The following is a 25,998-nucleotide window of genomic DNA, read 5'->3' on the forward strand; positions in this document are numbered from 1 at the left end:
TGTGGCAAAGGATGCAAACAGGTAGCCCGCCCACCCCTGCCCCAATCAATCTTATTTTCTATTTAAATCACGCTTCGTGTACGGGAAGAAAGATCGTTGCTACCACGCTGTACTAAGCCTAAACTTAGTAGATTTGCCCAGATGGTCATTACGCAATATTTAAGTTGGAGGCCAGATTTGGCACGTGGCCTCAAGGAATTCTATCAGACTTTTTGCAATATGCAGTATACAGGTCTAGACTTATTAAACTGTACAATATAGCTAGGCAAGTTCTAGAAGACTGCAGGCGTGGTATGATAGTAAAACTACCGAAGAACGGACATCTAACCAAATGTGCAAATTAGAGAGACATCACGCTTCTCTCGATGCTAGAAACTGTCTTTTGCCTCGTGCTGCTAAAAAGGATACAAGAAACAGCCGATTGTTCAGTACGAGAAGAACTAGCTGCTTTAGAAGTGGGAGATGCCGCTCCGAACAAATATCTGTTATGCGCAACGTAATAAAGCGAGGCATGGAATTCAGCTATCCATTGCAACTAAACCTCGTTGATTTTTTAAGAAAATTGATAGTATGCACAGAAAATCATCGTGGAATATTGTAAGTCTATATGGAAATCCTTGCCGTCTCTATGTGATCTTTTCAGAAACCCGTATCAAGTCTCGAGTTGCTGTATAAAACAGAAGACGGGATCACTCCTCTTTTCAGCATTCTGACAGGCGTCAGACAAGGATGCATTTTGTCACCATTTCTACAGCTACACCTACATCACTACTCTGAAATCAACACTTATTTGCCTGGCAGAGGGTTTTCCGTATAATTTCCCGACTACTTCTCTGCCGTACCACTCTGTAGGAGCTCTGATTTCTCCTGTTTTATTTCCCTATGTAGATTGGCGACAGTAAAATATTTTCATATACAAAAGACAAAGATGGTGATTGAAACTTCGTCTGAACTCCAGATGCCTTCGTTTTAACGATTGCCACCCTATATCGCTTATAATATTCGTCGCACTTTCTCCCTGTTTCGCGTTAATACGAACGAGCTGCCCTTCTTTGGGCTTTTTCATGTCCTCCGTCAATCCTAGCTGATAAGGATCCGATACCACACAGCAGTACTCTAGCAGAGGACGAAAAAGCGTAGTGTAGGCGGTCTCTTCATAGACTTGTTGCATCTTCTCCGTGTTTTGCCTGTAAAAATTAGTTCTTTTCATATCGGTCGTAGATAACGTACTGAGAAAATTTATGGACAACTCCAACATGGACATACGTTACAATGAACAATGCACATTTACGAACCTGGATTTTGCTGATGACTTCGCTCTTCTGGCAGAAATACCACAAACTAGTGACCTTCAAGTCGGATTTGACAGCCAGTTCTGTAGGGCTTAAAACAAATGGTGATATGACAAAACTGTATACGTAAAAAGTGCAGATGTATCTATGAAATTGTAGTGCAACAGGAGGTCATAGAAGGTGTTGATAGATTAATATACCGGGGCCGCGTCATCTGTAATAAAAAGGATGAGGATGCCGACATGAGCAGCAGAACGGGGAATTAGACTTTATAAATATGTCCACAAAGCTTCGTCTGTATTCCTCTATAATGCTACCGATAGCCATATACATACGTGAGACCTGGAAATTGTCAGCAAATGTCAGCACAATAGCGCAGTATCTTTCAACAGCGATGGCTGAGGCGAATTTTGAAAATCAGTTATCACAACCTTGTTTAAACCTATAAAATTGTTGGAAGCTCTACACAGCCTGCACAAAATCGTAGTTCAAAGTAGACTGAGGCTTGTGGGGAACGCTCTACGCTTGAATGGTGGAAGAATCCCCAAATCAGTACTGTTGTGGAAACCAACGGATGGATGCAGAAGTAGAGGAAGACCTCATAACACCGGGAAACGAAGTTTTGCAGAGAATCTTCAGTGCATGGGCATGAACTAGGAGGGAGCTGAAAACCTGAACCTGGCAGCTGACTGAGTGCGCTGATGGACACGTGTTGCCCGATATGCTACCTAGCAGTAGATGAAGTAATGACTCCACGTTTTTGTAGGCATCATCGCTTTGTTGTGATGTCTCCCACGGCAGTTAGTTCAATACTTCAGTGACACTCTCACGCTGAGCAAACGAACGCCTTATGAAATGCGCAATTCTTCTTTGAATCTCACTTTTTTTTTATCTCTACCGTTAAGTCCAGTATTACGAAAGAATTAGTCGAACGAGAGTTTTGACAGCTAACAAGTTCAAGCGTGAATTATACTTCGTTAGCAATGTTTCAATAAATCGGACTCTTAACAGTTGTTTGTGCCTCTGATGAATTTATATGGTCGTTTCAGTTATTGCTCTCCGATTACGAAATTGAACTATTTCAGATCTTGTCGACTATTTATTAGCATTAAATTACATTTCTTTGTGTCAGGGGTTAGCTGTTAATCTTTGCACCAAATGCTGAATCAACTACTGACCTTCCTGGATTTAATAACAATTAGCGAAAAAGGACCGTTTCGCTTAGTCTTTTTTCCCCTCACGCACGTAAACAGAAACTAATATCAGTACATACACAGTCAGACAAGAAACAAATGAAAGCAAAAATTCGGAAACTTGGCAACACTTGCAGAAACAGATGACTCTCTAGGTACGGAAGATGGCATCAAAGTGTTGTGTTACGAAACTGCAGTTACAAAACGAAAAACTGAACGCTTTCAACCACTTTTCTGGGTGAGGGAAAGTTGAATGGTTTTCAGATAATGAATTAGAAGCTGCTCTGTGAGTACCTTTTTCATTTTACTGTAAAAAAACTTCCAAGTAACTGTTTTAAATCTGTAACCAATACGTTATAATAAACAATCGTGTGATATCAAAGGACACCCACTGAAGATGCCTTATTAAAAAGACGAAACGCATCTGGGTGCACAAATAAAGCAAAATATTAATGTGCAGCAAGGAAGCGACGTATGTCTTGTAAAATACTGCAGTTAATATACAGATACTACGAAAAATGGACACCACAAGGAACCTAAAATTTTATTTAATCCCGCCCTTGACATTTCAACGTCTCCTTGAAAAACGCAATCCCAAAGTGGTTCAAAATGGCTCTAAGCAGTATGAGACTTAACATCTGAGGTCACCAGTCCCCTAGACTCAGAACTACTTAAACCTAACTAACCTAAGGACATCACACACGTCCATGTATGATGCAGGATTCGAACCTGCGACCGTAGCAGCAGCGCGGTTCCTTACTGAAGCGCCGGCTCCCAAATTGGGAACAATTCCTTTGTCACTGAATTAAGGGAGTCGTTTAGAATGGTTTCATATGATATTGTAATTCATAGCTATCAGAAGATTCTACCATTTTTCTGCTATCAAATACACGTAAACACGTCGTAAGTGCTGGACAGTGTAACGGTAGCCTTCCTGGACTACATTATATGCTTCCGTCGGCCGTGTTCCTTCTACATCTCTATCTACATATGTTCTCCAGAAGCCACAGTACACTGCGAATCGGCGAGTACCTGGTATCAATTTTAGCTATTTTATGTTCTGCTCCAATTGCACAATGAGCGATAGAAAAATATGACTGTCTGTACGCCTCTGTGCATTCGCTTATTTCTCGTATGTTATTCTCGAGATCTGTGCGTGAGATATACATCGGGTGGCAACAGAATGTCGAAACATCTTCGTAAAATTTACGTTCTTAAAATCTAAACAACCGCATTTCGCGACGAAGGAGTCTTCTTTCTTCCAAATATTCCCAATTAAATTACCCGAGCATCTGCACTACCCTTTTGTGTGGTGTACACGGAATTATCTGGGTACGTTCGACACTTGTTGTGACGCCTACTTCACGAGGACTTGAAAAGCTGGAACAGTACTCTGGAAACCATCATTTCCTTAAGATGACACAAACTGATAAAGGGAAATGACATGTATTCGCCAAGAATTTCATACTGTATGCGCAGATTCTGTATACTGATGTGATGACGAAAGATATCAGGTTTATCATCGTTGCACGGTCGTGAGGCACGCAGCTACGTCGCATAAAGCAGCTGTGAGTGTGGCAGGAAGCAGAGTTCCAGCGAAGAAGTGCTTTTTCCGCTGTTCTCGGCCAACGGATATTGCGTCAAGTCCGGCGGCAGTTACAGCAGTATAGTGACGTCACAGCAGGCAGCGCGCAGTCCCGCTTCGCAATGGCTCGGCGCAGACTGTTTCCCGGAACTGCAGACCCTCTGTGCCTTATCGGTTTCCCACACGGCGCTCGAGGCGTTCATCAACACCAGCTTCGCATTACATTTCCGATAACTCTTAAGAGTTTCAGAATGAAGGTGTGAACGAGAACAGCACTACAGATTCCGACAACCGTTCAGGCCCATAGGGCGCTTCGTCTTACGCAAAAATGTACTACTCCAGGGGTTCTCAGAGCGTTCTGGATCTACATCTGCCTTTGACCTGCTGGCAAGTCGTCATACCTTCTGCCTTACCATCTTAGTTTTAATTAATTTCTTCCTATGTATACAGGTTAGTCTTTATAAACCAAAATCCGCAGCTATCCGATTAGACTGAAATTTTTGTGGGCCTTTGAAACTAGCGCAATATTATACTTCCATACGAAATAAATTTAAGACCATTGCTTGAGAGTGGTGAACGAATTATGAATATGAAAATATAGAGTTACAAAACAAATTAATATTCAAGAAGAACATTAATTACGAATTTTGTGTTTACATGTGATGATTTGTTTATTTAACCTGATTTAGTTAGGGTCACCAGACGGTCTCTTACATCATAACAGGGTTTCGCACGTGCTGTATCTTTTATATCGTAGTTAACCAGTAATAAGAATTTTAGTATGACAAGTGCTATTAAAATGATTGACTGTCTGAAGTGGCAATGTGAATAAATTATGCTGGTTATGAACTAAGAAAATTGATAATGGCATAGCTTGTAATACTCCGCATGCAGTCACTAATAGTGATAATAATATTAACAACAACAACAACAATAATAATAATAATAATAATAATAACAAAAATGACACAATTGTGAAATTAGTACCGATAATGATAGTGCGAGATATAAGAAGAATTTATAGGGCAACAAAATAGATGTTTTCTGATATAGCGGGTTCTGGGAAAATGAAATTTAAGGATACTACATCGGCTAAGAATACTGGGAAATAAGGAAGGTCGAGTTCCAAAGAGGGATGTACAAGGCTAACGAGTGCGTAAAGGGACAATGGTAATCTTATTGATGCTTTCGTAGATATCTCATTACCTGTCTTCTGAAGATGGAGATTTTATTTAGTCATTTAATATAGTGCGGCAGGTTGTTCCAGAGTCAGGTTACTGGTACTGAAAAGGATTCGAGAAGGTGACTGAACGATGGAGTGAGACAGAAAGCAGTTTGCTCTGATGAGAACAGGTGTTTCTTCATTGTTGTTCAGACAAGTGTGTCCAGGTCGAGGAGAGATACGAGGGACAGTTTTCATTGACAAGACAGAGGAGAAGGCAGAGGGTAAGGAAATCTCTGCACTTGTGTGCACGCAGCCAGGACAGCTGTGTGTACGATGCTGAAATATGATCAAAGGGTCGAGCATCACAGATTTGACGAACACAGGCATTCATAACCAATTACAAGCGCCATGAGCTTTCCTGAGAAAGGCCTTGCAGGTTAACATCGCTGTAATCAATAGTTTGGAAATGTGTTTTTACAAGTTACTATTTCAGGTAAGGACGGAGGCTCTTTTTATATTTTTGTGGGGCATGGAGAGATGCCGAAGCCTTCTTACACCTTATAGTTACGTGTTCATTCCAATTTAGATTTTCATCTGTTATTACTCTTAGACTTTTTTCCGAAGTAGAAAAGTCGATATGTGTCCCATTTACGGTTAAAGCTGGGAGGGACTCCCGCTATTTTGGGCTAGTGAGCCTAGAATGACCAACAAGTACCGCTTGGATTTTGAATGAGTTGAGCTTTGAACCTCTATCCTGGGCCAATTTGATAAGTGCACACTGATCAGTATTGAGATTCTCGTTAGTTTTCTTCAGGTTTTTCGTTTTGTACTTACATACAACTGGTGGTTTTCAGCGTGCATGTGGTATTTGCAGTAGAAAAAGACTGTTGACACATCATTTAGGTACAATGAAAAGAATATGGGGCTTAATACCAGTTTACTGTGGTCTTTTTGCGTAGATTTTTATACTCACGAGGAACGGCATTACATTTACCTAACTATTAGTTCCTTGGACGTTTATTAAAAAGAAATTGCCTTTAAGTATATGCCATGACGGATACATTTTAATGCTGCCCTTCCAATGCTGTTGTCTGATCAAAACAAAAGCTTGGCTTAACAGATAACGAGCGGCGAAGGATGACTTTTTGATTCTATACTTCACAAACATTAAAAGCGACAGTTACGGTGTGAAAGAAAAACACCGTTTCATTTGTAAATATACTGATAACAATTTTATCATATACGAATATGTGAAATTGTTATTTTACGTTAATTTTGTGTCGCCACTTGTTTCTTTCACGCCTCCATCTGAAGCAAATTAAACACGTTTGTTAATCGTGGTTACAGTTGATACGTGAGTGTGAAACGCATATATCATTACGTTGCCTTTGGAATAATCGTGTTTCGGATATGTCGTAAGTTATCCAGTAAGATGTATGAATTAAGTGACCTCTCACAAATCCAAAGTAAGACCAAAAGCAGTAGTTGAAGTGTAGGTGTACAATAAACGAAGTGTGGCGTTACAAAGCCGACAACGAGTGGGGAGAACGTGTGTTAGGAGTCTGCGCCTGTAACGTAGGCTTCCCCTCCAGCAACGTGGCACCATTGGCTCACTGGCGTTTAGGCGCCGAAAACGACCTGATTGTAAGTCGCAGATAACAACCCCCCCCCCCCCTCCCCCGCAAAAAACAGATTTTTCTTGAGTGAATTGTTTGTAACTTCTCTTAGTGCGATTTTTTTTCTCGTTCGAAGTATCTGGATCTGTGATGTACTGAACCTGGTTCAAGTGACAAGAGAGAGAAAACGTTATATCTAATGGCGTTAGAAACGTGCTGCGAGAGCAGTATATGTGAGGGGCGGTCAAAAATTTCCCGTTTGTGTGCTTTGCCGCAGCGTATATGCAACACAGTGCGACTCCATTGCGTGTATATAAAAGCAGCGACCCGTAAGCAAGTGATCAGTGTGGTATTTGCAAATGTCGTAACGCAGAAGTGGGAGACACACGAGCACCCGCCCTCTACTCCTGATTTCTCCCCATGCGATTATCCCGCCTTCGGTCCCTTAAAAATGTCTCGAGGGGACGACGATTCATGTCGAACGAGGGTGTGGAGCAGCCAATCACAGGCTTCTGCACGCAGAAGGACACGGTGTTTTATCAAACGGATATCTTCAACTTGGTGCGTCGGTGGAATGATTGCCTCAATGCTCATGGCGATTTTGCCTGGCTGGAATGCCGGTTCTCGACTGTACGGTCTTCGAACGGAAACTTTTAACTTTTTGACTGACCCTTATATATCTAGAAGATGTTTGTACTACACTATACGTTTGTATCTCGCAACGTCCTTATGGAACACATGTAAAATCGGCGGACGAATAATACCATATGGAGTTATCGTAGAAACATTAAGATAGCCCTGAACAGAAAGGTCCAATACCTGTTGATGAAATAGTATAAGACTTTTGGGGAGATCCCTCTGAATCCATACGAAGAAGAAACGACGTATTAATTTCAGAAGAGGCCGAAACCAGATTTGGATTTATTGGTAGAGTTATTTTAGGGTCCCAGTCAAATCGGAGTAAACGGATAAATTGAAGTAATTTAATAATGGTGACCGATATGCAAATATCCTTTGAGTCACAACATAGAATTGACGTCACGTTTAGAGAATATGGAACGATGAGTAGCAAGGCGAAAATACTCTGACTATAAAGTCCTTTGTAAATAAAGCAAGGTTCTCTGCCGCTAGCATCAATGTGTTACTGAACAATATTCTCGCTGATGACCTCGCCGTTGAGCGCCCATAAGATCCAAATTAATCGTTCTACAAAAAGTAAAACGAACGGCATTTAGTCACAAATCGTAACTTTTATTTCAGCACACTATGCATTTCGAGCCTTGGGGGCCCTATGTTCAGTTGCTTGATCAGTTTACACAATTTTATGAAAACAGGTTTCTCTGGGGCTAGCATCAATCAACCCGTTTCTGAAGAACAATCCTTCTACAAAAAATGAAACAAACGGCGAGTAGCTCTGTTGGTAGAGCACTTGCCCGCAAAAAGCAAAGGTCCCGAGTTCGAGTCTCGGTCCGGCACACAGTTTTAATCTGCCAGGAAGTTTCATATCAGCGCACACTCCGCTTCAGAGTGAAAATCTCATTCTGGAAACGGCATTTAGTCACAAATAGTGATTCTTAGTTCAGAAGACTCTGCGTTTCGATCCTTGACGAGTGGTATTCGGTTTCTTGACCAGTTTATATAATTTCCTGAAAACAATTTACTACTGGTCATGTTGAGAGCGCATACGTACAGTAAAAGGTGATTTACTGTGTTCCTGTGCAGCTACAATTTCTAATTGCGCGCTGTAGACAGTTTCAAATTCTGCCATAAACAACAAATGTACAGTAAATAGTAATATTATGATGTGTCCTCTAGGATTCTACAGTAGGTACTGTGGGTACAAAACCCCTCATCATTTACCATTTTCACTTGTCTGCCATTAGTTCGCCACACATCAGCAATGATCGGACAGAAGTTTTATACAGCCATGAGCTCTTAAACTAAACAAACTTACTCAGTAACGCGCAGCAACGATTTCACTGCTGCTGGCGAAGGCTCCTTTGGAACACAATACATTACGGAGGTGGTGCAAAATCGATTTGTTCCCTGGACATTACCCTAGCCGCAACAATAATTTCATATATTTCAGTTCTCATTAAACTACGGCAACTTTCGTTCGGCTTCTGTGGTGAGCGTACTTTAAGACCTTCAGTACACACACCATCAGATTATTTGACTTGTCGCTCTAACGAAGTAGGCGAGTGTCAGCAATATGTCTCGTGGTCTTATCGTGGCGTATTTATCTTCTGCCGTTAGTTCAGACGATAGAAATGCCACTTGCACGCTTAGAGTAGCAGATTGACGGTGACCAACTTTAAACAGAACTGGATTAATTTTCACACACATTTATTAAAATAATAACAAGCATAAAAATTACTTAACTTGGTTCTGGATGCTACTTAAAATTGACAATCTGAAGTTCCTGTGGTATTAGTACGTTAATCTTATTCTCACATGTTGTTGTTGTGGTCTTCAGTCCTGAGACTGGTTTGATGCAGCTCTCCATGCTACTCTATCCTGTGCAAGCTTTTTCATCTCCCAGTACCTACTGCAACCTACATCCTTCTGAATCTGCTTAGTGTATTCATCTCTTGGTCTCCCTCTGCGATTTTTACCCTCCACGCTGCCCTCCAATACTAACTTGGTGATCCCTTGATGCCTCAGAACATGTCCTACCAACCGATCCCTTCTTCTGGTCAAGTTGTGCCACAAACTTCTCTTCTCCCCAATTCTATTCAATACTTCCTCATTAGTTATGTGATCTACCCATCTAATCTTCAGCATTCTTCTGTAGCACCACATTTCAAAAGCTTCTATTCTCTTCTTGTCCAAACTATTTATCGTCCATGTTTCACTTCCATACATGGCTACACTCCATACGAATACTTTCAGAAATGACTTCCTGACACTTAAATCTATACTCGATGTTAACAAATTTCTCTTCTTCAGAAACGCTTTCCTTGCCATTGCCAGCCTACATTTTATATCCTCTCTACTTCGACCATCATCAGTTATTTTGCTCCCCAAATAGCAAAACTCCTTTACTACTTTAAGTGCCTCATTTCCTAATCTAATTCCCTCAGCATCACCCGACTTAATTAGACTACATTCCATTATCCTTGTTTTGCTTTTGTTGATGTTCATCTTATATCCTCCTTTCAAGACACTGTCCATTCCATTCAACTGCTCTTCCAAGTCCTTTGCTGTCTCTGACAGAATTACAATGTCATCGGCGAACCTCAAAGTTTTTATTTCTTCTCCATGAATTTTAATACCTACTCCTAATTTTTCTTTTGTTTCCTTTACTGCTTGCTCAATATACAGATTGAACAACATCGGGGAGAGGCTACAACCCTGTCTTACTCCCTTCCCGACCACTGCTTCCCTTTCATGTCCCTCGACTCTTATAACTGCCATCTGGTTTCTGTACAAATTGTAAATAGCCTTTCGCTCCCTGTATTTTACGCCTGCCACGTTTAGAATTTGAAAGAGAGTATTCCAGTCAACATTGTCAAAAGCTTTCTCTAAGTCTACAAATGCTAGAAACGTAGGTTTGCCTTTCCTTAATCTTTCTTCTAAGATAAGTCGTAAGGTCAGTATTGCCTCACGTGTTCCAGTGTTTCTACGGAATCCAAACTGATCTTCCCCGAGGTTGGCTTCTACTACTTTTTCCATTCGTCTGTAAAGAATTCGTGTTAGTATTTTGCAGCTGTGACTTATTAAGCTGATAGTTCGGTAATTTTCACATCTGTCAACACCTGCTTTCTTTGGGATTGGAATTATTATATTCTTCTTAAAGTCTGAGGGTATTTCGCCTGTTTCATACATCTTGCTCACCAGATGGTAGAGTTTTGTCAGGACTGGCTCTCCCACGGCCGTCAGTAGTTCCAATGGAATATTGTCTACTCCGGGGGCCTTGTTTCGACTCAGGTCTTTCAGTGCTCTGTCAAACTCTTCACGCAGTATCATATCTCCCATTTCATCTTCATCTACATCCTCTTCCATTTCCATAATATTGTCCTCAAGTACATCGCCCTTGTATAGACCCTCTATATACTCCTTCCACCTTTCTGCTTTCCCTTCTTTGCTTAGAACTGGGTTTCCATCTGAGCTCTTGATATTCATACAAGTCGTTCTCTTATCTCCAAAGGTCTCTTTAATTTTCCTGTAGGCGGTATCTATCTTACCCCTAGTGAGATAGGCCTCTACATCCTTACATTTGTCTTCTAGCCATCCCTGCTTAGTCATTTTGCACTTCCTGTCGATCTCATTTTTGAGACGTTTGTATTCCTTTTTGCCTGTTTCAGTTACTGCATTTTTATATTTTCTCCTTTCATCAATTAAATTCAGTATTTCTTCTGTTACCCAAGGATTTCTACTAGCCCTCGTCTTTTTACCTACTTGATCCTCTGCTGCCTTCACTACTTCATCCCTCAAAGCTACCCATTCTTCTTCTACTGTATTTATTTCCCCCATTCCTGTCAATTGCTCCCTTATGCTCTCCCTGAATCTCTGTACAACCTCTGGTTCTTTTAGTTTATCCAGGTCCCATCTCCTTAAATTCCCACCTTTTTGCAGTTTCTTCAGTTTTAATCTACAGGTCATAACCAATAGATTGTGGTCAGAGTCCACATCTGCCCCTGGAAATGTCTTACAATTTAAAACCTGGTTCCTAAATCTCTGTCTTACCATTATATAATCTATCTGATACCTTTTAGTATCTCCAGGGTTCTTCCATGTATACAACCTTCTTTCATGATTCTTAAACCAAGTGTTAGTTATAATTATGTTGTGCTCTGTGCAAAATTCTACAAGGCGGCTTCCTCTTTCATTTCTGTCCCCCAGTCCATATTCACCTACTATGTTTCCTTCTCTCCCTTTTCCTACACTCGAATTCCAGTCACCCATGGCTATTAAATTTTCGTCTCCCTTCACAATCTGAATAATTTCTTTTATTTCATCATACATTTCTTCAATTTCTTCGTCATCTGCAGAGCTAGTTGGCATATAAACTTGTACTACTGTAGTAGGTGTGGGCTTCGTATCTATCTTGGCCACAATAATGCGTTCACTATGCTGTTTGTAGTAGCTTACCCGCATTCCTATTTTCCTATTCATTATTAAACCTACTCCTGCATTACCCCTATTTGATTTTGTGTTTATAACCCTGTAGTCACCTGACCAGAAGTCTTGTTCCTCCTGCCACCGAACTTCACTAATTCCCACTATATCTAACTTCAACCTATCCATTTCCCTTTTTAAATTTTCTAACCTACCTGCCCGATTAAGGGATCTGACATTCCACACTCCGATCCGTAGAACGCCAGTTTTCTTTCTCCTGATAACGACATCCTCTTGAGTAGTCCCCGCCCGGAGATCCGAATGGGGGACTATTTTACCTCCGGAATATTTTACCCAAGAGGACGCCATCATCATGTAATCATACAGTAAAGCTGCATGCCCTCGGGAAAAATTACGGCTGTAGTTTCCCCTTGCTTTCAGCCGTTCGCAGTACCAGCACAGCAAGGCCGTTTTGGTTATTGTTACAGGGCCAGATCAGTCAATCATCCAGACTGTTGCCCTTGCAACTACTGAAAAGGCTGCTGCCCCTCTTCAGGAACCACACGTTTGTCTGGCCTCTCAACAGATACCCCTCCATTGTGGTTGCACCTACGGTACGGCTATCTGTATCGCTGAGGCACGCAAGCCTCCCCACCAACGGCAAGGTCCATGGTTCATGGGGGGGGGTATTCTCACATATATCTCTGATATTTGACAAAAGTGTCTATACATTTATCGTCATGGCTATGTACAGGGATAAGGTAATCTTAAAAGGCGCAGACTGAAACTTGACTATAGACTGGTAAAGACAAATGTAGAACTCGTATGGACTGGTACAGACTGATGCAGACTGGTGCAGACTGGTGCAGACAAATGCAGACTGACTAATCGGAGGTCTGTACACTCGTTATGATACCTCGCGCGTTCATGTATGACTGCGCGAGTCTGATCCGCGAGGAGAAAAGGTTCTACGTTAGCAGCAATCTCATTTTTTTTTCCTTTATTGAGTTTCGATTCCCCCTAAAGGGGGCGGGCTGGCAGCACCTTATTACGCCGCTCTTCAGCCTACAGAATTTGTTTTAAAAAGATGAAGATAATAAAAAAATAATAACAGTTGGCGATAAAATCGGTGACTTAAAGGTAAAATGGCAGAAAATTCTGGAGCTTAAAACATAAAACACAGGGTTGATGACGCTAATAAAATACACAGGAAGCAGAAAAATAATAGACAGACAATTAAAAAACATGGTGACAGTCTGGGTTCTGTTCACAAGAGATATAAAATGCACACCCAGCGACAGCATGATTTCTGTTCACAACACTGTGGAAAGACGCACAACACTGAACACTCACTTTTTTAAACACTGCGCTAAAAAGTTGGCACAAATATGACATACCACACCCGAGTGCAGGTGGGGGGAAACTGGTCAGATGACGGGAAAAAAAGGGGGGGAAGGAGAGGAAAAGTGAAGGGGGAGGGGGGCAGCAATCTCATTGGCTGCGTTACATATTACTACGCGGATCTCTATGGCAGCGCCATCTAGTAGTGCGGAGACAGACGAGAGCTGCACCTGCGCTGTTGTGCTTAGCGGGGCGCGCTCTAGTGGGAAAGTTGTGTACGCGCTGACTACGCGGAACTATGTACACAACAGCTTCGAATTGTTCGTCTTGCTGTTTATTTATCCATAGTACATAGTACATGTAAATAAACAGCATAGTACGTGTAAACTTGTTCGCATGTCAGTTCTAAATAAGCTGGAAAGCAGCAACGCTAGACAAAGCGGTAGACAAGTTTAGTTCCACGTCTCCTTAGGATGGCTTCTCTAGCCCGAGGTTGCCTGCCTCCAATTGTTCAGTGGAGCATTCTCTACGTCCTGTTACATTTTTGCACGCTCTTAGATGTACTCCCTGTATGATATTGTAGAGTCCCTACTGTGCCCACATTGCAGCAATGTTTGTCTTCGGTTCAGCACTTGACGCGAGCTCCACTGGCTGTGTTTTGTAGCGGGAGGCTCCAGACGGCGACCGCCGGCAAGTAGTGCGGGCCCGCAGCGTGCGCCGCCGCCTCTTCGGCGACGACGAGTCGGCCGGCCAGGACGGCGGCGCCGGCGGCATCGGCGACGCCGGGCGCAGGCGGCGCCGCGCGCGCTGGCCGGACGACCCGCTGGCAGTCTACGTGTTGCGGCCCGCCCAGGACGTCGCCGACAAGATGGCCGCCGAGGAGACGGCCGCAGCCACCCGCCGCTGGAACTTCGACTTCGTGAACGAGCGCCCGCTGGAGGGCCAGTGGCAGTGGGAGAAGGTGATAGTGCCTCCCACCGAGCCAGTTTCCTATGTGCCGGCACTTCCTCCCTGTCTTACGTCGCTTTTACTCGACCGACTTGAACTACAGTTCAAACAATCCTGTCGGAGGAAAACCCGCAACTGAGCATTATAACAGAGGTTCAATATACCGCTTCAGCTGTAAGGTTCTTTTTGTTTAGAACTCGACCCGTTTGTGCCTTTTATATGCACATCATCAGGTGTTACAATTTTGTGCTGTGATCCCGAGGTCCGCAGTGTACGAGTACCGGACAAGTCTGCATATTCCGGGGGATCAAAAAGTCAGTATAAATTTGAAAACTGAATAAATCACGGAATAATGTAGATAGGGAGGTACAAATTGACACACATGCTTGGAATGACATGGGGTTTTATTAGAACCAAAAAATACAAAAGTTCAAAAAATATATGTGAAGAGAGTAACTTTTCTCTAAAGAACAGAATACTGTTGATGACCGTGCTATGTAGAATTGTGGACAGTTGGGAATGTGAGTCTCACGGGAAGCGTGCAAGGGATAAGTCCCTGCAGTCGCGTTATTCATCTGTGTCCTCGGTGGCGCAGATGGATAGAGCGTCTGCCATGTAAGCAGGAGATCCCGGGATCGAGTCCCAGTCGGGGCACACATTTTCAACTGTCCACATCGACGTATATCAACAACACCTGTCGGCAGCTAAGGGTTTCAGTTAGTCATCATTTATTCCAGGAAAAAGCTGCCCGGTCATCAACAGTATTCTGTTCTTTCGAGAAAAGTTACTGTCTTCACATATATAGTTAAAGGCTACCCAGCCATTGACCTTCGTCTGTGCGAATGCGCACAGGTTGCCCAAACTCTTACGGGAATCGCCAAAGCGTGCGCGAGTAATGAGTGGATGGGCAAATGTCTATAAGGTAGATTACATACGTAGAATTGTGGACAGTTGGGAATGTGAGTCTCACGGGAAGCGTGCAAGGGAAAAGTCCCTGCAATCGCGCTATTCATCTGTGTCCTCGGTGGCTCAGGTGGATAGAACGTCTGCCATGTAAGCAGGAGATCCCGGGTTCGAGTCCCGGTCGGGGCACACATTTTCAACTGTCCACATCGAGGTATATCAACAACACCTGTCGGCAGCTGAGGGTTTCAGTTAGTAATCATTTAGTTCAAAAAATGTCCGACAGATGGCGCTTCATCTGATCAGAATAGCAATAATTAGCATAACAAAATAAGACAAAGCAAAGATGATGTTCTTTACAGGAAATGCTCAATATGTGGCTGAGCACACGATCATCACCAAACGACGTGCGCAAGAGATCTTTCACGAGTCTAGCAATATGGGGTGGACCGCCATCCTGCAAAAACATCGTACGTTCCAGCAGGTGTTTATCAGCCACGTTGGGGATGATGCGATTCTGTAACATATCGGCGTACCTCTCACCCGTCACGGTAGCAGTTACAAAACCAGAATCATGCATTTCCTCGAAGAAAAAATGCCCGATACCGGTAGATGTGGTAAATCCAACCCATACCGTGACTTACTCGTCGTGGAGTTTCCACGACAGTTCTAGGTTTTTCGGTAGCCCAAATTCAGCAGTTGTGGGCGTTTACAGACCGTCGGAGCGTGAAATGAGCTTCGTCGGTCCACAACGCGTTACTCAACTAATCGTCATCTTCCACCATCTTTTGAAACGCCCACACCGAAAATGCCCTCCGCTTCACTAAATCGCCAGGTGACAGTTCATGATACCGATGGATTTTGTACGGATAGCATCGGAGAGTACGCCTCAGTGCCAACCAAACAGTAGTGTATGGAATGCCGGTGCGACGTGCGGCTGCACGAGCGCTGACTTCCCCGTGCATAGACGAACCCGCCACAGTCTCCATTTCTTCCTGAACTGTCTCAGCAGCATTACGCCTTGTGCTCGGTCGGCCACTACGGGGTTTATCGTCTAAACAACCCGTGGCTTCGAACTTCGAAATTGTTCTCGCCACAGCTGCATTTGTCAACGGACCTTTACCCGTTCGAATCCCCTTCCTATGGCGATAGGATCGTAACGCTGAACTAGCACATTCCCCATTCTGATAATACAACTTCACTAAAAGCGCCTTTTCAGGTAACGTCAACATGCTGCGACTGCTGGCGCATCTGATTCTCTCTCTCATTACAGCTCCTTTTATACACGTTTCTCATGCGCAGTCACTGACGTTTTCTGTCCAGCGCCATCTGCCATCTGTCGGACATTTTGCGAACTTTTTTTTTGTTCTGATAAAACCCCATGTTATTCCAAGCATGTGTGTCAATTTTTACCTCTCTATCTATATTATTCCGTGGTTTATTAAGTTTTCAAATTTATACTGACTTTTTGATCACCTGGTATTTTCAAGACGAGCATTGCAATATCTAAAGCTTCACATACATATTTTGTTGCTTTATGCAGTATGTAATCTGAACATTTGGTTTCACCAAAAGCTTGTGAAACACCGCGTCCTGTAGTCGTCCACTGCGGAGCTCCGCGTCACAGCACAAAGTTGTAACACCTTATGATGTGCATATAAGAGGCAGAAACGGGTCGTGTTCGAAATAAAAAGAACCTTACAACTGAAGCGGTATTTTCAACCGACTTTCTTGCCGAGTGACCACCATTTGATCGTGGTTTTAACCCTATCAGGCCCTCTAGCTGCGACTGTGTACATTAATTTTTACTGTGTCTTAGCTGCAATAGACGTATTGTTTTGCAATGAAAGCTGAGGTACACATTTGTGAATGCTCACCCTTTTCATTATGCGCAAGTGCTGCCAACTGTTGGGCATCTCTATTACAATCTCAGCAAGTCAGTGTAGCAGTGCGCAGCAGCTCGTGACTGTCAGAATATAGGATATGTTTCGTTCTCAATATTTCACTGTATAATTGAATATTGTTATTTATATTTTACATGGCGATTATTGAATGATCATTTTATTATTTATTACAATAGAGAGTATTTCGTAATCATTATCTTTAGTCCTTAAAATGAAGCCAAGTGTACGAAGGATGTTTCGATAATGGCTACATAGTTTTTTGTATCCCGCCTGGAAGGCTGCTGTAAACTGAAGGGTAGGCCGAATGTAGGAAGTGAGTAGGAGCAGGAAAAGGTGAAAATCTCTTGGTACTGTTCTTAGAAAAGGTTTTACTGTAACACAATATTAACTGAATACATAACTTTGCACTGAGGTGCGAAGCCTTAGACCTATCGTAAGTAGTACATAGTCTCAATAGCAAGACATCACCCTGTTAGGATCAAGTGATGTTTCCAGGCCGTCTGCTGTTGATGAAATGGCAGAATCTGTAAGCGGAGCTCTTAGACCTCCACAGCACCGTCTAGAGGGCGCTGTCGTCGGTGTCTGTCGTAGTGCCAATTTAAGAACTTTCATCTACGCCGTGGCATCGTAGCTATCGATACCACAATTTTTGTATAAATCGTGCATCTAAAACTATTAAAAATCACCTAAGAGCATTACCATGTAAAGAAAAACTTTCTTCCTCCTGAAAAAATTCAAGTCTAAAAGCGTTAAGGGAGATGACCAACATCAGACCACGATTTTAAGAGAGGTTTAAGGGAGATTTAGTCACAATAAATTTCAGCTGCACAACTTCATCGCGGTTTCCTGGAGTGGCTGATACAGACAAATCTGCATATGTTTTCAAGACGAGCATTGCAATATCTAATGCTTCACACACATATTTTGTTGCATTATGCAGTATGTGATCTGAGCATTTGGTTTCGCCTAAAGCTTGTTGTGTTCTTGAAGCTGTTTAGTCACAGAATTATGTTTCCCGTAATTTACATTTGCATTGTCTGTACGGTATGCATTAAGGTTCTTTACATCTAAATTACGAAAATTCCGTAAAGATTTCATCAGGCTGTGGACCCCATTACCTGTCCCATCGGCCTGTTTAGTGAAGCCTATACTCCCTTTCTTATCACCTTGTCAGGATTAAAATACCTCACAACTAGAGGGAACATATTTCTATCTTTGTGGTATGACGCATCTGATACAATAGAGAAGAAGTTGCTTGACTTCGCTAGATCTTTTAAGACATCAGTGACATGCTGAAAAATGTTTTGAGCCAAATCCTTTTTCGCAATTTTTTCTGCCTTAGTTTGACCATACGTCATCATCTTTTTCAAATTAGAGTCATTCTTAGATAATTTATTTCTGTAATCCGTACTTCCGCAGCTGACATTATGTCCGACAGTATGAAAAACTGTTGCTAGCTCACCTGCAAAGTTTTTTACGTCCTTGCTATCATTACCAAAATATTTTAGTAAATTTTCGGAAGCCTTCAGTTCTTTTCGTTCCGACTCTGGACTTCTCTACAAGAATGTTACCTGGATTCGTCATTACCCCTATGAGCGATGTTGAAGTCAAGCTTACACAGTACACAGTATGCTTGTGTTAGTCAGATGAGAAGTAAATAATACAATGTGTTTAGACAAGACTGTCTCTATAATCCGCTTCTGTGAGTCCTTGCTACTTCCGTGCCTTATTTTTACTATAGCTGGTGTCCGGTACGAGGCAAGTGCATCCGTTGGTTGCCAGTAACGTCCGGGAAACAAGTGAACATTTCCCCTGTCATGCCACTCTAGAGGCGATGGCTATGTTATTCTTTCTCCGCTCCTCGCATTACCTTGAGCCAAGTCGTCTTCTTTCCGCAGAAGCACGAACAGAAAAAAAGAGTACATGCCTAGAACACTATTGATTACTATAGGAAGATGTTTTGAGACTTGTCACTTAGGGCTTTTGAAGCTTCGATAGTATTTCCTGAGATTACTATTTATAACAGTGATCACTGTCAAAATATACGGTGCAAAGAGGGGTTCAATAAGGGACCCGGGGAGACCAAAAGAAAAATTGGTGTAATACGGGACTCCCGAGAAAAACGGGAGAGTTTGTCTCCTACTTCTTTGTCTCAATCGACTACTCGTGGCAAGTGAGTCTACTGCAGCGCCCTTGGCGCTTTTTTTTCCTGTACTGACTCTCACCTCTCACGAGTAGTGTTTCTGTTCACACGGTGTGAAAAGGTGAAACCGTAATCCCTGGTGTCTGACCTGCAAACGAGCAGTCACTACGTCCCACCAGTGAAATGGATATTAGCGTCAGTGGCGTTCAGAAACAGCTAAAATCGTTGAAATTGAACAAAGCCTCATGGGCCGATGGAATCCGTATCAGATTCTATACCCTCTGTTAACTGTAATCCTTTGTAGATTACTCGAACAAAATATCATGCCCAGTAGTTGGAAGAAAGCACAGGTCAAGCCTCTCCGCAAGAAGGGTAGCAGAAATGATCCTCAAAACTACCGTTCAATATCCTTTACGTCGATTTGTTTAGAATCTTACAACATAATCTGACGTGAAACATAATGAGGAATAAAACGACCCCCTCCATGCCAACCAACATGGATTTTGAAAATATTGTTCATGTGAAACCGAACTCGCAGTTTCCTTGCATGATATCCTGAAAGCCACGGATCAAAACAGTCAGGCAATCTTGCCGCTTGTGCGGAAGGCTACTTCGTTAGAAAAATTGCATTGCCTAGATAGTCGGAGATACGCCCGATCTGCCACAACATCTTAATAGAAAATTCATGGTGAAGCTGTAAGTCGTTTCGTTTCAGTGCTTTCACAATTTGAGCTTTGTTAGCGTGCAGGCGAAGTCGTTTGTGCAGCTCTACATGAACTGTTGAGTGAGGGATGTTTAGCTCCCTTGATGCTCGGCGAGCTGACTTTGATGGGCATCTTTGGAAGGTCTCTCTGATCTCCACCACAGTTTCAGCAGACGTGCGTTTTCTGCCAGAGCCTGACTGTCTGTTTGCACTGCTAGTAGCTAGTCTCTTGTCACATCAAACCGTCTTAGCCTCTGGTGCACCCTTTGAAATTCTAGTTGGAAATGTCTTTGGACAGCAGTGGGTGATTTCTTTCCTACGTGTCACACCACGCGATGGGCTCTCTCTTCACATGTAGTCAGCACCTGAAACAAGATAAAAGGAGTCCTACCGAAAAAAAACCACAAAACCTTTTGAGCTACTTTACATGATGCCACATCTATATCTCATGGATGTTTTAAATTGCAATTCGAGATGAGGAATGCTTAATGTTGACACCCTGTAGACCACTTGTATGATAGATTAAGGGGAGATGAGTGTATCACAAGTGCACTTAAATAAAATTTGACTATAGACTCAATTAAATCCGTATGGTTTGATAAAAACCCACGAATATATCGAGAATGAAGCTCACCCGAATGAACAAGTTAGAAAGATACTAAAATAGGTGGCCTAAGTGCTTGGATTCATTGTTGTTATTACTAGACTGGGAGACAACTCACCGCCAGTGAAGAAAAATCATACACTTCAGTAATCAGAGGAAACAACATGAAGAAATAACACATGTAACTGAGGGCGGGCGAGAGTGATATTGTCTAATGACGGCACATGACAGTAGAACGTGACGCCCGGGGACTATCGGTGATCCGGATGCTATCGTAATACCGGATGATCCGACTGTCGCAACTAGGAGCAACAAAACCACTAACCGTTCCTCCGACTACCCGGCAATGTTTTGTCGCCCCTTCGTGTGCTGAAGCACTAAGTTTAACGCTGTCAACATGGTGGCTAAACTGTGGAACCATGTTGTGTAGAGACTGACTTGACCAGTCATGGAAATTCCTCTTGAAGGTAGATGTCATCAGTTCCCAGTGAGGCAGAGCTCTTGCTGTAGGAGTTGTTTACATCATTGAATTTTGAAGAAAGTGTCTGGCGGCACAGAATATACTTTTTGTAACGAAGGTAATTGTCCTCGTTTATACAGTGTTGGACAAGTTCCTTGGTTGCTTTAGGTTGTCTGACAATGGCTTCTTCTAATGGTCAGAACCATCAGATTAATCACTAGTTAAAATTACAAAAGTGCGCTATATGGTTTACACCCAGTGAATGTGCTGGTGCCCAGCCGGCCGGTGTGGCCGAGTGGTTCTAGGCGCTACAGTCTGGAACCGCGCGACCGCTACGGTCGGAGGTTCGAATCCTGCCTCGGGCATCGATGTGTGTGATGTCCTTAGGTTAGTTAGGTTTAAGTAGTTCTAAGTTCTAGGGGACTGATGACCTCAGCAGTTAAGTCCCATAGCGCTCAGAGCCATTTGCTGATTCCCAGAATTAATAAAGATTGGAGAACATGCTCTATAGACACAATTGACGTTTCGAAATGACATACGAATTCTATCTAAACAAATACAGTGACTGTTTGCCTAACAAATACGCTAAGAAATGCCTGCATCGACCAATGCACTGGTGGACGTGGGACAGAGGAATGCGTAAATTCTGTGCTAACTGACTAAATTCTGAACAAGGATTGTCCTGAGGTGCCGGCGCTGCTAAGACTGCTCACCGTAAATTACCAGCATGAGACTTGTAGAGTCTTGCTATTGTGACTGGCTCTCTGAAGTATTGAATGAGGCTCATGCTTCTGCCAGTATCAACCAAGTCTGGACCCAATTCGTTTGCTAGAGTGGAGAGTGGAGCCCATAGAGATCCATTCAGCGTCAAGACCTTTGTCAAACTGTCGAATTTTCCATCTGAGTTGTACATCCTGCTCCTCCCTTGGCACCAAGGAAGACATGATCACCAATCGTAGTTTCAGAACTCTGTTCGCCAAAGCCGTAATTGCTGTTTCCACAAAAATCCTGCCAAGGAAAACGCGTCCCGTGACTTTTCGATATATCCCTCTTTTCCAAAAAATTACCCTGCATTGTTCATCCTTCTGGTGTCACAGCCATGTTTACACATCACACATTTTAATACCCAGGAGCTGGCCTTAAACCACAGATTCTAAGAAAGAAAAACTTATGCTCGAGGCTAGGCTCTTATTTTGCACCATCCCATGTTTCTTTTGGAAAACGTAAGATCGTTGCCGGCTGGAGGAACTACTCTGAACATGTCAGACCAGTGGTCTCCCGCTGATGAAAGTTCTTTCCCTCGGCACTGCTCGGCCGCTACGCTGGAGATGTGTCGTAAGTGAACAGTAACTCTGGTCCTCCGGGGATTCACCCGGCAACGCAGCTGTCGCACTGGAAACACGTAACTCTAACTGTCCGCTTTCCTGTGAATGCTAGAGTTCCTACTGGCTGCTCGGGCCCACTTTCTTCTTTACGTTGGATACCGTCTTTTCTGTTCCAAATCTAGCGTGTGCTCTGCTCCAAGCACTCTTGAAAATCAAAGATAAAGAAGAGCCACACCATGATAAATGTAATTAAGACTTGAAGTTAGTTAGAAGCCAGTACATACAGTCACTGCAGTCCAGTTTGCTATTCTAAGCTGTTACTGTAATATTTCGCCCATCATTGTCCTCTTAAAAAATAAACTAAACTCCTCCCGAACAGGCCATGAAGGCCCAACGGTACCGACCGGCCGCCTTGTCATCCTCAGCCTATAGGTGTCACTGGATTCGGATATGGAGGGGCATGTGATCAGCACACCACTCTCCCGACCGTATGTCAGTTTCCGAGACCGAAGCCGCTACTTCTCAATCAAGCAGCTCTTCAGTTTACCTCACAAGAGCTGAGTGCACCCCGCTTGCCGACAGCGCTCGGTAGACCGGATGGTCACCCATCCAAGTACTAGCCCAGCCCGACAGCGCTTAATTTCGGTGATATGGCGGGAACCGGTGTTACCACTCCGGCAAGGCCGTTGGCATCATTGTCCTCTTATTTGAACGAAATTGCCATATTAAGTGAAAAGGGACTCAGCAAATGGCTTGTTTCTTGTTACAGAAGGTCTTTAATCTTATTTTTCGTCATTCATCTTGTTCTCCACACTGGGAGCATCTGCGTCTCCTACCCAATGCGCCATATGATGGTGTGTCGTACCCACATGCTTCCACCAAGTCAGCATGGATAGTTGCGGTGTTGTTCTTCTTCTAAATGCAGTAAACGAACTACTACACAATACTCCACGTTATCAAAGGGCAGCGCCGTTGTACCCTGGCTCCCCTACCGCAATGATAAATACTTAATTTTTGCAGGGCTTTGATCGCTGTTGAACTCTCTGCACCGGTTAAATATTAATAACACTATGCAGCCTTTTAAAACTTTTGGAACAATGTATTACAGCTGTAAGGTCATACTTAAAGAATTTTTCGTTATGATTTCAAATCTGACCTTGATTTTCTGTATCACGTCAGATTTTTGTACAAATCACGTCTGAAGTTTGTAATGAAACCACATTTTTTTCTAACAGAGCGGCTTTTTAATTGCATTAAAATAAATTATTTATTTTGTAACTTTGTACAGAAGCACTAAATAGTGTATTGGAATAGATGATGGTGTAAGTTCACTTAAAAATGCTAATAATTACTACGAAAACACAACAAATGCATGACAGTTTAATTTCCCTTCGCTGTCACACTGTATCTAGTTCTTTCTGATAGGGGAAGAATTTCTCTTCCTTGGTTGCATCCTTTCGCCAGTGCCATCTCTCTTTAGCATTTACAATAATAGGTCATCATGTCTGCATTCCATATTCCCTGGTTCTGTTTTTCCGTCTCCTTGATGTCCTGGCAGAACCATTCTCCTTGTCCTTCCTGACATCTCCAAGATTCAAAAGAAAAAATCTATACATATGAATGTAGAAAATGATGATTCCCACACACTTATTACGTCTAATTTCATGTAATGCTGCAGCATTGTTTGAAGCTTGTTTTTATAATTTGTATGTTTGTTGTTGCCCAAAAAGTTAGCCACTACTTCTTTAAACTTAACCCAAGCACTTTATTCCACTGAATTCATAGCACTTTCAAATGTCTTCCATTAAATTTCTTATCTGCAGCCCCACAAAGACCCTTCTTTAAGTTTCTCGTAAGGTTGAACATTGGTTCATTTATGTTATTCTGTGAACCAGTTTGGAGGGTTTTCCTTTTGCGCAACTTAGTTACCTTTCAATGCTTGTCTTTGATTCGGCTGTCCCACTCACAGACGATACACAAGATTTTTGTGTAGCATGACTATTGACCATCTAACATCCTAATTACTCTCAAATCTCCACATATTGTCCAAGTATGTTTTTTGTACTTGACGTATTTTAACACAGTTTATAAGGTTTTCATACATATCGTTGTGTTCTACTGAATGTGCAACAGGTATTGAGCCAATAAAATTTCCATCATGTAAAATTACTCCTTTCAGGCTACGTTTTAACCAGTCTATAAACAACCACTGACTTGGATCGTAAGTGATATTAAAGAAATTCAATAAACCCTCAATATCACAAAAACCATATGGTCTTCTCCTTTAAAGAAATTTACTAATTCATTTTCTCTGTTCCTGTATGAAGTGAATGATATTCCGGGTAGTAGAAGGTATTTTGCTTTCAGTCTTGACCCAAGCAATGAGGCGTTATCTTATGTCACATTCAATTGGGGAGTTATATCATTTAGTTCTTTTTGACTAAATAATTCTGATGAGATCTTATTCTGACTTGTAATCATCAACATCATCGCTTTCATTATCTGAGCTGCTCTTCTGCTGCAGATCTTTAAGAACGGAAGGTGGAACTGCAATTGGGAAAGATTCACAAAGCGTAAGTGGTCGTAAGGCCGAAAAACCGTTAGCATATTTTATATCTTTGTTACTTCTTACGTTACGACCTTCTGCTTTAACCATACAAAATAAAAATCATATGTATGGTTTTGGGGCTTCCTGAAAAACATGGGAGCTGGAAAAAACATCGATTTCCTCTTCCCATTTTTCTACAGTTTCAGTCCATCGACACCTATACGGCATAACCTCTTGTGGAGCCTAGCTTTTGTCTTGATCACCAAATCTTATGCTAAAATATTCGTAGTAGACCTTTTTCACAGAAATATTAATGTCGTATCTTTGCTTAGCAATTACATAGTTCCCACAAACATAATAGAATATGTTCGGGTTATTCAGACACTTGCGAGAACTGTAAAATTGCGTTTAACAGCACAAATTTAACTTGACAACATTATAGCACGTCAGCAATGAATTTGACTTTCCCGCCTAACAGCCAGAGCGGTGTGACAAGCGTGGCCAACTACCCGTCTTACTAAAATAAAATTTCCCTTTCTTTTAATAAAATAGCTTCCTATGGAATTTAGGTTTTAATGAAAACCTTTTACAGAAGCAGTACAAAGTGCATTAGAATAGACAATGGTATATGTTCCTTTAATTATTGCAAAATCGCTACAGATGGGACTGAGATACATGGAAGACAGTGAACAGCTTAAAAGTCGCAGGAAGTGCAGTATTGTTATTGACAGACTCAGTACAGGTGACAACAGATAAAGGACGGAGTTGGTTGGTTGGTTGTTTCGGGGAAGGAGACCAGACAGCGAGGTCATCGGTCTCATCGGATTAGGGATGGAAGTCGGCCGTGCCCTTTGAAAGGAACTATCCTGGCATTTGCCAGGAGTGATTTAGGGAAATCACGGTGTTGTGTCTAGACAAGACAGCCTAGACACAATGAGAGGAAGCCGAAAGGCACGCGCTAAGTTAAAGTAGGATGGCGTGAGGTCTGAAACAGGATACGTAATGAATGCTATAAAGAAAAGTACGTAGCTTCTGGAATACTTAACTTTAATCCATCCTTTTGGTACATCTGGAGATTGTGGCGATACAAGTGAGACTCTTTAGATACATGCAATGTTACTAATGGCGCCTTGCTAGGTCGTAGCCATTGACTTAGCTGAAGGCTATTCTAACTATCGGCTCGGCAAAGGATCGAGGCTTCGTCAGT

At 42.4% G+C, this 25,998-nt stretch overlaps 1 protein-coding gene across 6 annotated transcripts in view; it reads left to right on the top strand.

Moving 5' to 3' along the window:
• LOC124804862 overlaps positions 1-25,998 on the top strand; it is a 297,784-nt gene that overhangs the window by 263,906 nt on the left and 7,880 nt on the right. For all 6 annotated transcript variants that reach the window (XM_047265222.1, XM_047265225.1, XM_047265224.1 and 3 more), the window contains one exon: positions 13,918-14,214. In XM_047265222.1, the coding sequence (XP_047121178.1) occupies positions 13,918-14,214 (297 nt within the window). The remainder of the gene's footprint in view (positions 1-13,917; positions 14,215-25,998) is intronic.

This window comes from Schistocerca piceifrons, chromosome 7, assembly GCF_021461385.2.
Source record: "Schistocerca piceifrons isolate TAMUIC-IGC-003096 chromosome 7, iqSchPice1.1, whole genome shotgun sequence".
NCBI classification, from domain to species: domain Eukaryota; kingdom Metazoa; phylum Arthropoda; class Insecta; order Orthoptera; family Acrididae; genus Schistocerca; species Schistocerca piceifrons.